This window comes from Heterocephalus glaber, unplaced genomic scaffold, assembly GCF_053883595.1.
Source record: "Heterocephalus glaber isolate CG9 unplaced genomic scaffold, H.glaber_assembly_v1.0 deba00000281, whole genome shotgun sequence".
Classification (NCBI taxonomy): domain Eukaryota; kingdom Metazoa; phylum Chordata; class Mammalia; order Rodentia; family Bathyergidae; genus Heterocephalus; species Heterocephalus glaber.
Genome location: NW_028258139.1, coordinates 17,620,601 through 17,637,207, shown reverse-complemented (window position 1 = coordinate 17,637,207; position 16,607 = coordinate 17,620,601). Strand labels below are relative to the sequence as shown.

The following is a 16,607-nucleotide window of genomic DNA, read 5'->3' as shown; positions in this document are numbered from 1 at the left end:
TCTAATAACAGAGAGGGATCTTCCTCAGGTTCCCTGAGGGCAGGGATTACGTGTTTTACCCCTTTGCTCCCATGTGGCTCAGATGCAGTCACTCTGCAAGCCCTGTGCCTTGTGGGAATGAACTCCCAGGGGCTCTTCTGTCACCTTTCTTCCAGGCTCACAGTGTCCCACCTGCAGTCAACCTGCCACTGAGGTATACATTTTGTTCCAACAGGATCTGAGGTTCTTATCTGTCTCTCTGTGTTTATTTGGCTCATGAACAACAATTCCCAATAATCTCAATATTAGCAAACTTTTATTTCTAACTAGTTTTGGGAAAGACAAATCACAGAAATGAAAAGCAAAAATTATGCTGAGAATGAAAACATACTATACCATTACCTTGGCAGACATTTTGTTAATAATTGTTATAATCAATAATAGAATGTCCGTTTTACAATATACATATATATATATTATGTATATATATTAGATATCTATACTTCAATAGAAAGAGACATAAAAAGGCCTTTTCAAATGAGGCATGAAACGTAACACTGGACACTTATTTACAATATAGAGATGTATTTTCTACATGATTATAATAGATGCTCAGAGCCCAGAAAGGGTTTACAAAGACAGCAGGACACCCCTATAAAAGAGAGGTGTGGCATGCAGCTGGACATTTATTGCCATTAGTTCTCACTGTGTCCAGACAGCATATTGAAGGTAAAAATGGCATCTGGTTATTGGAAAAGATGATGATCATCAGATTCATCCATACTCCATAACTGCTGGCTACACGGTCTTAGAAATGATTGGGGAATGACATGTGTGGCTGCTGGGAACTGGAAACACAACATGGAATGTGCCCTTCAGAGGGGCAGGGCTCCAGTTAGAGCTGGAATGGAGAAGTTGCCAGGAACCCATGGTGCCGTCTGGGTGTGAGTGTGTGTCTAGGCCAGAAGATGCCCCACCATGAACTGCACAACCAGAAAGAGAGTGTCTGCTGGCTACAGCATGAATGCATTGCTGCTCATGAGGAGCCAGAGGGGTCTATTCCAGCCAGCACCAACTCAAGCACTCAGGAAAAGTACTCAGTGGGAAAGTGACCAGAAGATTAAGCAAAACCACGTGGTGGGACCAGGATATCAGGGCCATTCAGAAAAGACCCACAGAGGACCTGAAATCCAGGATGTGGAAGTCTGTCTTTACAAAGCCCTCAGCACCTTTCCACTACCACTTTTTTGAATGAAACCCACAAGTCTACTCTCACACAGAGTTGCTTATCTGGACTGTTTTCCCATGGTCTGCATTTAATGTGCAGGAATCTAAAACTTTCAGATGGCCTGAGATTCACTTGGCGTTATTCGCATGCCATTAATGGCCTGACCAGGGTGCTTGATGGGATAAGTTCCCACACTGCAGGAGGGACCTTTGGAAGAAGCAGGAGCTTCCAAAGCTCCCTCTCCTCTGTCATCCATCCCAACAGTCATAGTTCACGTATTCCATGCCTACAACTAAATAACTCATAAGCCTGCCTTTAGCCTATACAGAGTACTCAGTCTTTGGGATCCTATTAAATATCCTGGTCATTTGTACACTTTCTCCCTTCTGTGTGGCTTCTGATGCAGAAGCTCATAAAGCCACCATGTCCCCATAAGTCACTTACCAACAGTAGTTTAATTTGAGTCTGCAGCCACGCTTTTCTTCTCCAATCTGTTCTCACTTTTGTCCCTGTTTTCTATCAGTTTTTATCAATGGTGACCATTCCTAGCCCTTTGTTTTCCTAAGGCAATTAAACATCTCCATTGTAAGATAACCAGCACCCTTCTGAGAGCTCCCCTGAGATTTGTATCCAGTGCTCCTCCATTCAGATGTCTCCCTCCTTGCAGGGAGAGGAGAAGCAGCTGGCCATGTTAATGGTTCAATGTTTTTTGCAATTGTGTCCAGTGCTAATACAGCATTTCTTTGGAAGTGTATCAGCAGGAGTTTCACCCATCCATGCATAATCTCAATGCCCCTTTTTGCTAGGTGTAGTCTCACTCAGTTTTCCCTACTATAGACAGAGGGTAAAGCAATCACAAAAATAATTTGTGGGCCAGGCTATGCATAGAAAAACTTTGAGGAAATAATTGGAGCAACTAGTCCGACCTATTCCCTACAGTTCTTTGTAACAAATTTGTACTAACAGCCTTGCACTCATGTTTCCTTACTTTAAGTCACCCCACCCACTGCCATTATGAAATCAAATGGGGATTTTTCATTCATTCCTTTGCACTAGTTTAGAAAACATGAAGAGGACATGAGAAAATGGGTGTCGTTATTTTGAACACATGGCACATTTGAATCTAATCAGGAGTCTATTTACATAAATATGTTCCACTTCTGCACAGAGGATAACCTGAGTTCTGAAATGCTTGTGTGCACTTAATTTAATAAAAAAGTGATAAAGCTATGAGCTAGGAAGACACAGGACAAATCTAGCTAAGCTGATGCGAACTCTGTGAGCCATGGTGATTAAAAACATAGGCTCACCAACTCCAAGTATTCTGTTTTTTTATTTCCCCAATTTTTTTTTCTAGAAAATATCCTCAGTGAGACCCCAGGCAGCCAGACACATTCAAGCCACGTTTTCTATCTTTTACACTTTTGTTCAGCTTTTCTAAATCTCTAAAAGAAAGAGCCTGTGGTCCAGTTTCACCTTAGCCTCCATCCCTCCCTCACATCCTCCACCAGCTCCACCTTGAGTGGAAGAGGTGTATAAAAAACCTGTCTCTACTAAAGAATTCATTGACTGTAAACCTCTCTGGCAAGTCACCCTATGCCTGCCCCCTCAGAGCCACTACTTGAAGTAGTTGAGTCCAGCCACCAAGAAAAACTTCTCTAGGAACAGTTCTGAGTCCAGTACGGCGATGTGCGCAGCACGGCCAATCAGTGTGTTGGCAGTGTTAGGCAGGGCGTGAAACACGTTGTGTCGGATTAAAGTGCAGTCCTTAGCAGCCATCAGGGGACCCAGAAGGTTGTTGATCATTTCTGCATAAACTGGTCCTGGAAGGAGGAAGGAGGAGAAGCCAGTGCAGAAGTTAGCTGTGGGATTCAGAGAAAAACACTGGATCCATGTGAGGACCTTATCCTGGGCAGAACACTATGGACCACTTTCTGATTTCCTCCTGATGTTTGTGAAACAAATAAGAAATACAATCAAACTTCAAGTTCTCTTTGTCAGGTTAAATTACAACATGCAGGGGTGAGAAGGGGATTCCACGCAGTGGCTTTGTGGGCCTGGGCATCAAAAGGCATGCAGAAGTGAGGAGGGGTCCCCAGGGGATGACTGCCCTATCACTAGGGGAACAGGGAAAAAGGAGGGCCTAAAGAGAACCTCAGAGTGTCAAGTTCCATTTCAGGACGCCGTGAGGGTTAGGGACACATCTGAAGGGAGATACGGAAGCAGACACCTCTAATGTTATATGTTTCACAAACCAAGCACCATTTCATTGCTCCCTTGATCCTGCGTGCCAGGGTGAAGGAAGAGGAAGCAATTTTCGTTGTTGGTAGTGATAATTTGTTTTATCTTTATAACTGAAAGTATGAACTGACTCTGCCTCCACTGGAAAAATGAGTCCATCACAATTTTGCGTGAGACAGTGGGTGCCTTGGAGCAATACAGGGACAGTGAGTCACTGATCAATAACTAGGTTTACACATTTGAGTCTACAGTAATTCACACCTCCCAGATTTATGTCCTGCCTTTCTGCAACATAGGGCATGGCAGCTTTTATGTCATGTAAAGACACCTCCTGGGATGATCCTGAGAGCCAGGATATTCTACTTTTGACTCACTGGGGAGACAGTAACCAGCAGTTGTAACATAATCCTCTGGGTCTGACGCCAAATAACAAGGTCTGTTTCATAAATCCAGTGTGGCACTCATAATTTGTACAGCGAGAGGGAGAGCTCTTTCCTGAGTATACCAGCCTCCCGTCAGGCACTCCTCCATACCATCCGCCATGCTTGGGGAATAAGCTACACTGTTTTCCTTTCACCTCAAGTTGGCAGCAGGGGAAACCATTTGGGGCTCTGTTTTCCAAGGCTGAGAAAGGCAGTGGATTCCCCACAATTTCAAGAACAATTATTTTTCTTTTATTTCACCTCCTTCTTGGTGTATGAATAGAAGTTTTCAAGTAAAGTGAAATGTACACTGAAATAAGCAGGGATGTATTTATGGAAAATCTCTGTCCTGATCTTGTTAACTGAGTTGAAAAAAAAAAACACCGAGTTAAAATAAACGTTGTGATTCTTGCCAAGAGTACATGACTGTGTTTAAATAGCAGTCATTACAGGAGGTAATCACATGCTGAAGGTTACTATGTCATAAAAATTTTATGCCTAAAGTGTCATTTGGAGGGAAAATGGAAATCAGTCAAAATTCAGCATCAAAGGAATGGTCAAATAAACGAGGCTCTAAGGCCTGGTTAAATGGTTTGTGCCCCTATAAAATGATGTATATGAATACCATATAATATCAATAATAACACATGAATATTGCCAACAGATGGAAATGGAAGCATATTATCATTTCAACATTATCATTTGTTTAATTTTTATATATAATAAAGGCCAGAGATCATTTTTAATAACCAAACAAAGGACAAAAAATACAGTTATTACTCAACCCAATCATTTTTCTGCAGAGATGTTACTGGGTCCATAAATGCTGAGAAACTCTTCAATAATTTCTAAATCATATATAGCCTATCTTTAATTAATTTTAAAAAATAAAACACCTTTTTCATCTTGATTAACTTCCAGAGAAAAAGCAAATAATCTCCATGAAAATTTAGTGGATAAGTTGGAAAGTGGTACAAAAAACAGATGTATTTAGGTGGTATTTTATTTCAGAATTTTGGAAAAATAAAAATATTAATGCTTTTACAAAAGCAAAAATTAGTGTGAATTAAACTCCACATGAAGTCTTCCTAAATATTTAAAAACATTCATCAATTAAGTCATATTTCTTTGATAAGAAAGTAGGCAAAATCCAGGCATAGTGGCACATTCCTGGAATTGCCCAGCATTGTTTTGTTTTATGGAATGAATATGGCACCCCTCACTTGTACAGTGAGAGAGACAGCTCTCTGTTGAGTACAGTAACCTCGAGTCAGGCACTCTTCCATACTTCTCTCCATCCTGTGTGAATAAATCCCCACAATGACCCAGGAAGTTCTCAAGTCTGTATGTGGCTGGGGCAACTTGAGAGAACTAGTGAGACCCTGTCTCACCAAGAGGGGTGTGGGATTGGGAATGTAGTTCAGTACCAAAGTCCTGTGTTCAATTGTTAAATCCTTGTGGGGGGGGGGCAAAGAAAGAAAGTAGGCATAGAGGACCGGGATGTATCCCAGTGGTAAAGTGCTCACCTACCATGTACAGGCCATGAGTTTAATCCCCAAGAAAAGAGACAGACAGGCAGACAGACAGACAGAGCCAGAGCCAGGGACAAAGGCAAACAAGCAAATGCCCACATAAGGAAGAAGTTGGAGGTCTATCAGCAATGACTGTTTGATCACATCTGCAATTAAACTCAGATCATTCAACTCATTGAAGCTTTGTTCATTGTCGCAGAAGTTACAGTGTGATGCTGTCCCAGGGACAGTCAGAAAAAAACTAAAAATGGATAAAATGTTACGTAAGAAAAAAAAAATCAACACTTGAAATTTCAAGTTGAAAAATTACTAACAAAAATCATTAATACTTAATCTCAGGAATAGCCTCATTCTGACCATACAAATATTGCTATGTAATTATTTTAGGCTCAGTTTTGGCAAAAATCTTCAAGAGCGCTAACTTATTAATACTTTTGCTCCAATAATGTATGAACAGGAACCTCTTTCAATGAAATAGTAGAGATTGATAGAAAAAATACACACAAAGGCTTTCACCCCAATATGCTCCAAAATTTTAAAAACATCTTCTGGAAGCAATAGGTATGCCTAATAATTGAACCATTATTAATTAAATTATGACATATCTATAAATAAAGCATATTGTAGAAGATAATTTTCTCTGATATTTTAACATTGGAAAATGAATATGATGTCATGCTAAATTAGATCATAGACAAAATTATGATTTTTTCAACATGACACACAAAAGGACTGGAAGAAAATATGAAAGTTGAATAGTGGTAGAGGTAGAATAAGATACAACTATAATTGTTGAAATAGATTTGACTTTTTCAAGTATTCTGTAAATGAGCTTTTTTCACTAAAAGAGTAACATTTTGTAATGTGCCTCAGTTTACTTTTCAATACATATATGAGGCAGTAAAAGTACAATCCTACTATACGTACTAAAATTCTCTTTTTAGTCTTTTACATCAAAATTCCCAACAGAAATTTAGAATATACCTGTCTATACATTAGTACCAAACTTTTGGACCTTTGATAGGTTTTTCTTAAATGTCTTAAAATACAATAAAGATACAATTTCCTAAAAGTCAAAATCAAAATGCTTAACATAGAAATCAGCTAATTAATCAAAGGAAACTGGGAACACCAGCCCATCTCCCCGTTCTGGTAGCCTGGAAAATTCCTATCTAAAAGCTAACTCTGCCTTCTCCAATGATCCTTGCCTGACTCAGGCCTAGGCCCTCTTCCACTTCGGTGCTGTTTGCCGCATTATACCACCCCTTCCCCATTTGCCTTCCCCTATGGGTCTGTCACAGCTATTGCTCCTGCAATGCTCCAGCTTGGCAGTGAGGGCAGATTCTGTCCATCTTCTACTCAATACCTGGCTCACAAAAGAAGCTGAAGGATGCTTCTATGATCTAACAAATCGCTGACTGTTTATTGCACAAAAGCATGACCAGGATAATAACTCAAGCTATGTCTGCCCTGCCACTCAGTTCTAGGAGAAATACACACTGTGCAAGCCAGAGCCAGCTTTCCCTAATCAGTATAGTGCATGTCATGGATTTGTTCTTGCTTTGGGGCTCAGGAGGAATGTAAAGGCATGAGATGCAGCTTACCTGCATGCCTGTCTTTGAGGGCAGTTTTGCACATTTCAATCCTGGCTGAGTGGAATGGCACGTAGCGGTCTTGGGGGGAAGCAACCAGCACAACATTCTTAAAATACTGCAGCCCTGGAACAAGAGGCCACGTGAGTGTTTCTCCCCCGGGAAGTTTCCCCTTGAACATGCTCTGGTTTGGTCTGCACGTATCACCCACTTCTCCCAGAAAGGGAGATGATGAGGCGATGCCAGACGCTGATGGGTCACTGTGGAGAGGCGTTGGTCCTCAGGGTTAAGGATGCACAGCCCACATAGAGGCCAGCAGCTGCCTGTGAGGAGAGGACAGGGGTCCTATTCTGGAGCCCGGGCACTTGAGAGGGAAAATGAAGTCTTTGTTCTCATCACTCTTGAAAGCCAAGGAGACACATAGTAAGCTAGTGCAAAAATGGGGTCTGTATGAGGTGCGATTGAACACCCCAGTGCATGCTTAAATTTAAAAAAATGATTATAGTAACAGACACACTGCTATTAATCCTCATCAAGATGCTCTTGCTCCTTTCAAACACTCTTATGCCACAGTTCTTGTCACTTTCCGAAGTAGTCCTCTTTCCTGAGCACCTTTAATTGTGCTGTTGTAGCTGCCTCGATGTTCCAAATTGACTCAGAACGTTTACCTTCTGTGGTCATCTTGACTTTGGGGAAGAGCCAGAAGCTGCATGGTGCCAGATCCAGTGACTAAAGTGCATGAAGTCACACTATAATGCTTTTACCAGCATGTCTTTCTATCAGATGGCACTTGGCCACAGCATTTGCTGTATGTTTTGTCACTCCTCATAAAGACACTCACAAAAGAGGACCTGCAGAACTACTTCAGGAAGTGTCAAGAATGGTGGGATAACTGTGTTCATAGTAAGGGGGGTATTTTAAGGGGCATTAATGGCAATGCGTGTTTTTACTGTAATACATTTTTTTCAATTTAAATGCTCATCAAATATTTTTATCATCCCTTAGAAGAGGAGAGGAGAGGAAAGTGAAGCAAAGCAAAATAAGCACATTATGGGCCAAGAATATTCCGAAGTCCGTGATACAGAGGGAGCTTCCGAGCTGAACAGCCACCCAGTTGCTCTGGAGGCATTAGAGCCCATCATGGGCTCTGGCCAGTGCGTACCATGCCCAGCTCTTGCCTCAGGACAGAACCTCAGATGCTCCTGAGCAGAAGGATGACTGACAGCACTCAGTTAAATGTCCCTTCACTGAGGTGGGCCCCACACCTACATCCAGGGTCTTATCTTAAGATCACATACTAGGAGACAGCCTGGACCAATGTCTGGATATGAAGCCAGGCAGGATACAGCTGACCCTCGTGTCATTTCAAGGCAGCCCTGTAGGGCTACCTCAGCTCCCAAGCTCTCGTGATAGCATAAACAGAGGCCTCTGCGATGATCACACTGCAGTCCACCTTCCTCTATGCTCAATCCTGCCCTACTCTGTCTCCCAACCAGGAGATGACTCTGAACCTTCAACCTGACACACAGAGGCCCAGAGCAGGTAAGGGACTGCCCGATGTTACACAGCAGTCTTTAGCTTTGCCACATTCACCCATTCCTGGAGATGCAGACGGCTCTAGAGGTGTTTACAGAATTATGGAGGATTGGCCACCAGGGGACCAACTCTGGGCCAGGCTGGCTTGCTTGGCAGCACTGAGCCAGCCACTCAGTTGGGAGCTGTAATCCCTTACTGGGCATAGAGATCACTGGGTCGTTGTGGCCACTGATGTCTGCGATCATGCCCATGGTGCTGCACTTCCTCATCACAGAGTGACGGTGGTACAAATTCAGGCCAATGTAGGAAGGATCTGACCCCACTACCCAGTCAACCTACAGGGACAGTGTCCCATCCAGTCTTTGTGTAGGTCGATGTGTACCCGGGTGAGGTTGGCACACAGACCCTGGGCCTATTAGAGCACTAATAGACTGTCGGGAAGAAGCTGCAGTTTCTGTGGTCACAGGGACCCTTTACACGTCCTGGCTCTCCCCTCTCATGTGCTGTGTGGGCCAAGAGATGCTGAGATCCTAGAGGCTGCTGGACTCTTAATACATCACAAATGGATCAACACAGCTTCAAAGATCATTTGGGTCTTAGGAGCTGAATCCGGAGCCCAAAATCATGAGCACGGCTGCAGATGGAAACACTTACCTGTTTTTTGGCTTAGTTGGTAAAGGAAACATTTGCGCAAATCAGCATTATCCCTGAAGGTCAGCTGCAGAAGAGACCCAGATTTCTTCAATTTCTGCATGAGCCACAAGCCTAGGGAGGCAGAACAAAACAAAAATGAAAAATGTAAGACAAAGCAAAAACTGAAGAGAGTAACTTTTAGTTCATAATAAGAGTATATTTTAAGCAAGTGGTTGGGAAGTTAGAGGTAAATTTGTAAAATCATCCTGCAAAATGATGGCAATGGGCTATGAGAATCCCAAAACGATAAATATCCTTTGATTCGTTCAATCTCCTGAAAGGAAGCTGAAAGAAAGACCCTGATGTGAAATATATAAGCATGCTCCTCCTCGGGGCTAGGGATATAGCTCAGTGGTGCCTGGTAAATGCAAGGTCCTGAGTTCAATCCCGGTACCAGAAAAAAAAAAAAGAAAAAGAATGTTTTTCATAGGTACATTTAGGGTACTGGAAAAACTAAAATAAACATCTTAGAGCCAACACATTCAGCCCTACTCATGTAGATATTAACACTGATGACAGTGAGTACTGTCACAATATCAAACAAATGAATTTGATAAAAAAAAAAAGAGGCAGTAAATAAAATGCAAATGTATGAAAAGTGGAATGGGATATCTAAATGGGGGAACCATGGGTAGCATCTCCTGTTTTAACTTTTTGTAATGTTCCAAGATTGTAATTGTGGGGGAAAGTAAGTTTCATTCACATGTTTCTGTCATAAGCTGGCTTCTTGAGTTTGTAAGGAAAGTCGGAGTAGTAGAGGAAAATTTTTGTATTTATTATGTATCATAGCACCAAATAACTTATGTTCACAAATGACATCCTTAAAATAACTTCCATGCAAAAATGCACCCACCCCATGTCTTGAGGAAGGCATCTGAGTGCACAAAGGAGATAGGTAAGCATGGCAGGAGGCTGAAAGATTGGCAGAGAGTATAGCCTGTTAGAGCTGCTTCTCATGCCGCAGTGAATTCGGACAATCAGAGATGATTAAGTATTTATTAGGAACATGTTTTAATTCCTTTTTACTACTCTAGAAGACCTAGTGAGTTACATGGGCTTCCAAACCTCAAGTCATTCCACTTCCTCAGTTAAAAACCACACTGGAAACATTTTCAGAAGGCTAACTTCTTGTCACATCTGGCAAGATCCCTCATCCGGTTCTTGCTGTGTCCTTCAACCACTGTCTTCTACCCATCCTGGGCATGTTGCATTTCTGTTACAAAAAGTTGCCTGCAGTGCACTATTTATACCAAGCTCCTGCTTTGTTCCATAAACCATGACTTCTGCATAAAAAACTCTTCTTTCTATTCACTTACTCTTTTCATAATATGTTGAACATTAGTTCTTTAGCATTATGATCTCTCTCTCTTAGAGTACAGAAGAAATTGTGAGAGCCTCAAACTTGGGGAGAAGCAAGGAGCATAGTATTCAGCTATATTTTCCCATGCATAAAGGATGGCTAGCTTCTTTTTTACTCCTTCAGTTTAATAATAATTCAATGTTATACAGATGCACATGGCCACACACACACACACACACACACAAAGACACAGATTCAGCCTTCTGTATGTGTGGGTTATGCATCTTCAGACTGAACCAATGGGATCAAAATATTTTATAGAAAGCTGTATCTGTAATGAACGTGGTTACACTATTTTTTCTTGTCATAGTTTCCCCTTAACAATACATTAAAGTAATTAATTGTATAGCATCCACATTGTAATAGGAAGTATAAGTAGCCTAGAGATGACTCAAAGTGTGCAGAAGGATGTGTATAGGCTGTATGAAAGTATGATGTTATTTAACATAAAGAACTTGAGCATCCCTAGCTGTTGGCAGCTGTGGAAGGTCCTGGAACCAGTGTCTGACAGATACTGAGGGTGACTATATGCACACCCATGTCAGCTCCATTTACACTAAATATACGTACATAAGCCATAAACATACACTATACAATATATCACCAAGTATGGCATTGAAAATATTTTATAATATATTACACTTGAAGACACTGCCATTAATCCCCCTCAAAGTACTTCTCCTTGCTTTGAACACCCTTGCTAATTTCTGAAGCAATTCTGGAAGTCTTCTTTCCTAAGTACTTGAGCTGCTCTGTCATGGTTGCTTCCGTGTTCTAAATGGATTGAAAATATTTGTGCCAGCCTGCCTCGCAAGCACCAGGTCCTGAGTTCGATCTCAGGCACAAAAAAAAAAAAAAAGGAAAATATTCGTGCCAGTTTATGTGAAGTGGTGAATTTTCATCCATCTTATTCATCATACTTTGTGATCACATCTCATGCACTCACACGCAATCTTTATTTTACAACAAATTAACTAAGTAGGACCTATTCTATTGAAGTGTCCTTTGACCTTTCCTAAATGTTGGCTAACTGCTTCCCACCAGAACCCCAAGCATAGCACTTCCTTCTTCACAGAGGTTTTAGGGGTAGAAGTAATCTTGGAAAATATGTCTACCTCACTTGGCTCCCAAATGAAAGGGCCGCATTTCTTAGCCCAGGTCTCTCTCCACCATCCCACTCTCCTTTGGAAGAGGCTCCAAAGTCACAGATCTCCATGGAGAAGAACTTCTGCCTCCCGTTTCCAGTCCCTGATGCCCACATTAAGCTTGGGGCATGGCAGGTTGGGGGACTCTCACCTGTACTGACGAGGGTGCTGTTGTTGTACAGGGTGCCCAGGTGAGGCCCAGACAGTGACAGGAACGTGTGGAGTTTGTTGAGGTAATACCGGAACCGGGGCCGCGTGAGGACTGACCGGATGATGATGTTGCCCAGAGAATGGCCGATGAAGCTATTAGAGACAGAACAAGGCCACATGAGTGTGACAGCAAAGCTGCTGCCAGGCACCCACTGGATGCAGGCAGCTGGCAAAGAAAACAGACATTGCCAGTTCTTCCTCCTCCGGTCTCCAAATCGGGCCACATTTAGAAAATGGGGCCCTTGTGAATGGTAACTGCCAGCATGGCCAGAGAAAAGCATGGGCATTTTGTCCAACCGTGTATTATGAGCACAGTCTCCCCTCTCGGCTGGTCCCTGCACCTCCTCCTCCCAGTCCACCTCAGTGTCAGGAGGCTCCTTTTCCAAATACACATCTGAGTATTGACCACTCCTGACCATTTACAGCATAAAATTTCAACTTCTTAGCCTGCCCATGAGGCCATTCGTAACCTGACCTCTGACTCTCTCTCCAATTTTGCTGATTGTCTCGTTAACATGTATTTTATCGAGCTGTCTGTTTACTGCTCACACTGGGTTTGACCCTTGACCTCTGTGCTCCAGTGAAGCCAAACTGCTACTCACAGAAACCTGGACACCACAGATTCTTGCTTTTCAACTAAACAAGTATTTATTGAAACCCGATTCTATGAGAAGTATGACTTTGCATCCTTTCTCACGGTAAGAATAAAACCAGCAGAGAAAATAAATGTGTGTTAGTTTATGAAATCGGGTGGCTTAGCTTTCGTCCTTTCACTTTTACCAAACCTTTAGAGGTAAATGATTTGGCAAATGTAAAAATCCTCAATAGTAGAATAAAGAAGTGCTGTGTTATTTCTGAAGACTAAATGTGATAAGGCATATTGAGGGCATAGCCTTATATCTGCATGCTCAAAAAATGCAAGCTATTTCCTATGACTTCAGTCATTTAAATAGATAGAACAGGTGTTTTGTTACAGAATTAAGGATAAAGTTAGCACCGATTAAAGCTCTTTCACTGGACAGGGCACTCATTCAGCTTTTAAACATATTTCCCTAGTGCTGTTTCAATTAATAACAAGAAAGTACACGCTCGGAGATAGAAACAGCTTGCAAAACGTTACTCACACAGTATGTGATACAGTCAAGGTTCAAATTTGTACCAGAACAGGAATTTAAACCTAGGGGTTGGTGTTTTAAGTGCAATACTCTTTCTATGGAGCAACAAAATATTCATTCTTCCCACTCATATTATGATAGATGGCGTGTGTCAACCACCCCGCTACTTGTTCCTGCCTAAAAGCAATGAGCCACATCAAAGTCACAACAGGTTATGTTATTCCAGGGGTTAACAGAAGGCATCATTCCAAAGCTGTGTACAACAAGCACTCAAAAAATGTCACCCCTCTTCCCTCAGCATTAACTACCTGTGGTGTCCTTTTACCTAATTCGGGATATGGAGAGGTTGTACAACTGAATGTGTTGAATGATTTCATCTAATAACCGATCCGTCATGGTATCAAAATCTGCAAATGTGTCCATCTGGAAGAAGAGAGAGGAAAAGGGTGTTGGGAGAGGCCTTGGCCTAAACCACTCTTTGTGCACAAGTTGTCACCTGCTGTTGATCATTGCGGAGCATTCTGGTAGTGGGGTCAGGTCTAATGTTGGCCTTGTAGGCTAGGATCTGAACTCAGGGCCAAAGGTCCACAGAGTGGGGCTCTAGGGAAGAAATCTGGTACAGATGAGGCGATGGGAGGGTGAAGTAGAAGAGCTGGAGTAGAGTCTCATGCATGTGGTACCTGTGACTACATCTCATGTCCAGCATCCCTTACTAGCCCACTGGTTGTGCTCACTTCACAGAGGAGGAAACAGGCTTTGAGATGGGAGGCCACACACCCACCTCATGTGAGCTGGAATTTACACCAGGCAAGCTTGATTCCAAAGGCCCTGCCTTTAGCCTGCTCAGCCTTTGGGCTCTGCTACAAGGCTATGTCCAGAGGGAAAGCATCAGCTTTGGGAAGGATAGTAAAGTCATCATGACTTAGGAAGGATGGTCAAAAGGACACAGCAACACAAAAGGAAGAGGAATGCCACTCAAGTCTTTGAATACTTGGAAGGCAGGCATGGGTAAGGCATACTAAGTAACTTTAAGGACTAAAATTTGAAAATGAGGATGGAAGCACAAGTAAGTAGATTTAGGGTTGATATCTACAGATAAATTTTCCCTCATATTTGGAGCTGAATAACAATGTCCTGGACTGCCTCCACATATGCTGAGCATCAAGAAACAGGAACAAGAGAGCTCATGAATATTCATTAGGGTGTGGAAAAAAGAGAGCACTTTTAGAGAAAGTGGTAGAAAAGAAAAGGGCTTTAGGGTCCTGTTGCCTGCTGTCCAGCCCACCTTGAGGAGCAAGAGGGACGCAGACAACATGGGATAAGAAGGGTCCCTGTTTGCAGCTCCTGTCCCCATGGGACTTTGGATTGGCTCTGTGGCTTCCCCAGTCAGAACCAAAACCTTATCTCTTAAACAGGGAGACTGCAACCAACTTATTAACATCGTTTTAAAGACTGATTAAAATATACATAACCTTCCTCAGACAGACGCTGCTGTAACCATCACCCTCTGCCTTTCGGGGCCCATTTCCTCATCGGTAAACTATGCATTGAATGTATTATTTGAAGAATGATTGTAATTATGAGGCCTGAGGTGACTGCGATGAGAAACAAAATGAGAAACTTCTCAAGCAAGTGTTTATAAGGCATATTACAACTGGACCCACTTAACAGATTTTCAACACAGCATGTGGAAAGATACAGGCAGTACTGAGGGGCCAACCCTTGCACTAAAGGCCCTTACAACAGAGAGTCCCAAGCTTCTTTAGAATTCAGGATGAGCTTAGTTATCAGGAGGCAATAGCTAGAATAGCTGGATGGACACAGGGGAATGCTATTACCTGACCAGACCCCCCTAACTAACTGTACTCATCTTCCCTGAAAAAGGATCCTTACTTGGAGAAATCAAGAATAAAGTCAGCAAACACTGGTCACTTGCTTCCCTGCCCTTTCCTAAGAAGTCCCTGGGCAAACTCTCTTGGGACTGGGTCCTTCATGCTTCCTCTCCAGGTCCGACTGACAATGAAACCCTACATAAATCCCACGCTCCCCACTCCCTCGTCTATAAAGCGGTGGAGGTATCAACAGGTAACAGAACAGTGGTGAATATGAAATGAAGAGACAGGGATAGAGTCCTGCTCAAGCAGGTGCTCACATAAACATTCTCTTTACTCTTCTTGATGTTACACTTTTCTACACCACCTGCTGAAGCTTCTGCCTACCTGCAGTATGGGAGGTGTCAAAGAGCAGGTGACACAATGAGCACTAACAGTGGAAGAGGAGACATTACCTTCCAGCATCCACTGCCATGCCCAATTGTCAATGGGACCCTTTGCTTATAAACAGTTCAATTCTTGCAGATAATGCTTGGGATTCACCTGTCTCAAGTTCCACGAGGGTGAAAATCAACAGCAACTCCCAAGTCACTAAAGTCTCACTGATGCCGGCATCTGACTAAGGCCTCAGGCTCCATCTATCTTTGAATTGGAAAGGTTCCCATGGTCACGCCTGACTACAAAGCAATCATCCTACCTCTTTGGTTATATAGATACAAGTGAGAAACCGCTGTCTTCAGCACGGATCCATGGATCCCCAAATAACTGATGTTTTAAAGCTCACTCCCACCCTAATTCCCTGTCAGGTTAAAAGGCTCCAGCTAGATGATTCACGTGTTCTCATTTCTTACTCATTCCTCACCATGTGAAAGAAAAACAATATGTTTGTTGTCTCTAAATTTTCCAAGTGCCTTGCCAGTATTGGTGGTATTGCCAGAATTGGATCTGCAAGATCCCTTCCTATCTCTATGTGTCCATAAATCACCATGGCTCCCTTACGGGTTCATTGGAGCTCACTTTCTATGTTTGTTCAAGCCTGATTTTTTTGTTTGTTTGTTTCTGTCTTACCTGATTCTTCTCAGACATTAGGAAATCCAGCTTCCCTCCAGGCAGCCCCAGTTCTATGAAAGTCTTTACCAGCCGGAGGTCCGCACTATTTCCTAAAAATGACAGACAACCCCCACCCCAGCCCCACATTTAATCAAGGAATAGGTGGAAAGAGATTTCTATCTCATTTCCCTCCTCCTCTATTCCCTTTGGCTTTCCTTCCATTATTTTTAAAGCAGATAATAAAAACAGAAAAACAAGTCCCCTCACTGCTTGTCCTGCCTCCCGTGCACACACAGACACACAGATGTGAGTCCTTTCAAGTAGTCCTGCCTCAGTGGAATTGTGCCCTGACCTACTAACGCGTGGCCCAGAAATGCTCTGTAGGCGGCATCAGTTGGACCTCAACACGCGTCCTCCTTCCTCAGCACATTCTATTTGCCCAGCACTTTACATGCCTGCTGCGCCACCTAATGGCTGATTTGGTACAATGTGATGTCAGCAAGTCTTCTCACATCAATACAAGGAGGATCTAGTTCTGCCACCGGCAGGCAATCAGTGAACTCCAGGAAGAGGGCAATCATGGTGCAGCTATCTACTAGAGTAAGAGTCTCTGCTGAGCACGGTGTCTCGGAAAAGCAAGCTGCATGGATGCTCATGGATGCTCAGTCGCCT

At 42.8% G+C, this 16,607-nt stretch overlaps 1 protein-coding gene across 7 annotated transcripts in view; it reads right to left on the bottom strand.

Moving 5' to 3' along the window:
* Positions 1–277: 277 nt before the first annotated feature.
* Positions 278–16,607, bottom strand: part of Fam135b (family with sequence similarity 135 member B) — a 318,048-nt gene continuing 301,718 nt past the window's right edge. For 4 of the 7 annotated variants that reach the window (XM_004837906.3, XM_004837907.4, XM_087187318.1 and 1 more), the window contains exons 15-20: positions 15,954–16,045; positions 13,379–13,476; positions 11,880–12,031; positions 9,185–9,295; positions 7,007–7,120; positions 280–3,030 (exon numbers count right to left, since the gene is read on the bottom strand). In XM_004837906.3, coding sequence (XP_004837963.2) covers positions 2,825–3,030; positions 7,007–7,120; positions 9,185–9,295; positions 11,880–12,031; positions 13,379–13,476; positions 15,954–16,045 — 773 coding nt within the window. In that variant the 3' untranslated portion in view covers positions 280–2,824. Of the gene's footprint in view, positions 3,031–7,006; positions 7,121–9,184; positions 9,296–11,879; positions 12,032–13,361; positions 13,477–15,953; positions 16,046–16,607 lie in introns of those variants that run through there. The other 3 variants (XM_004837905.4, XR_002391948.2, XM_087187332.1) reach the window with 3 other exon arrangements.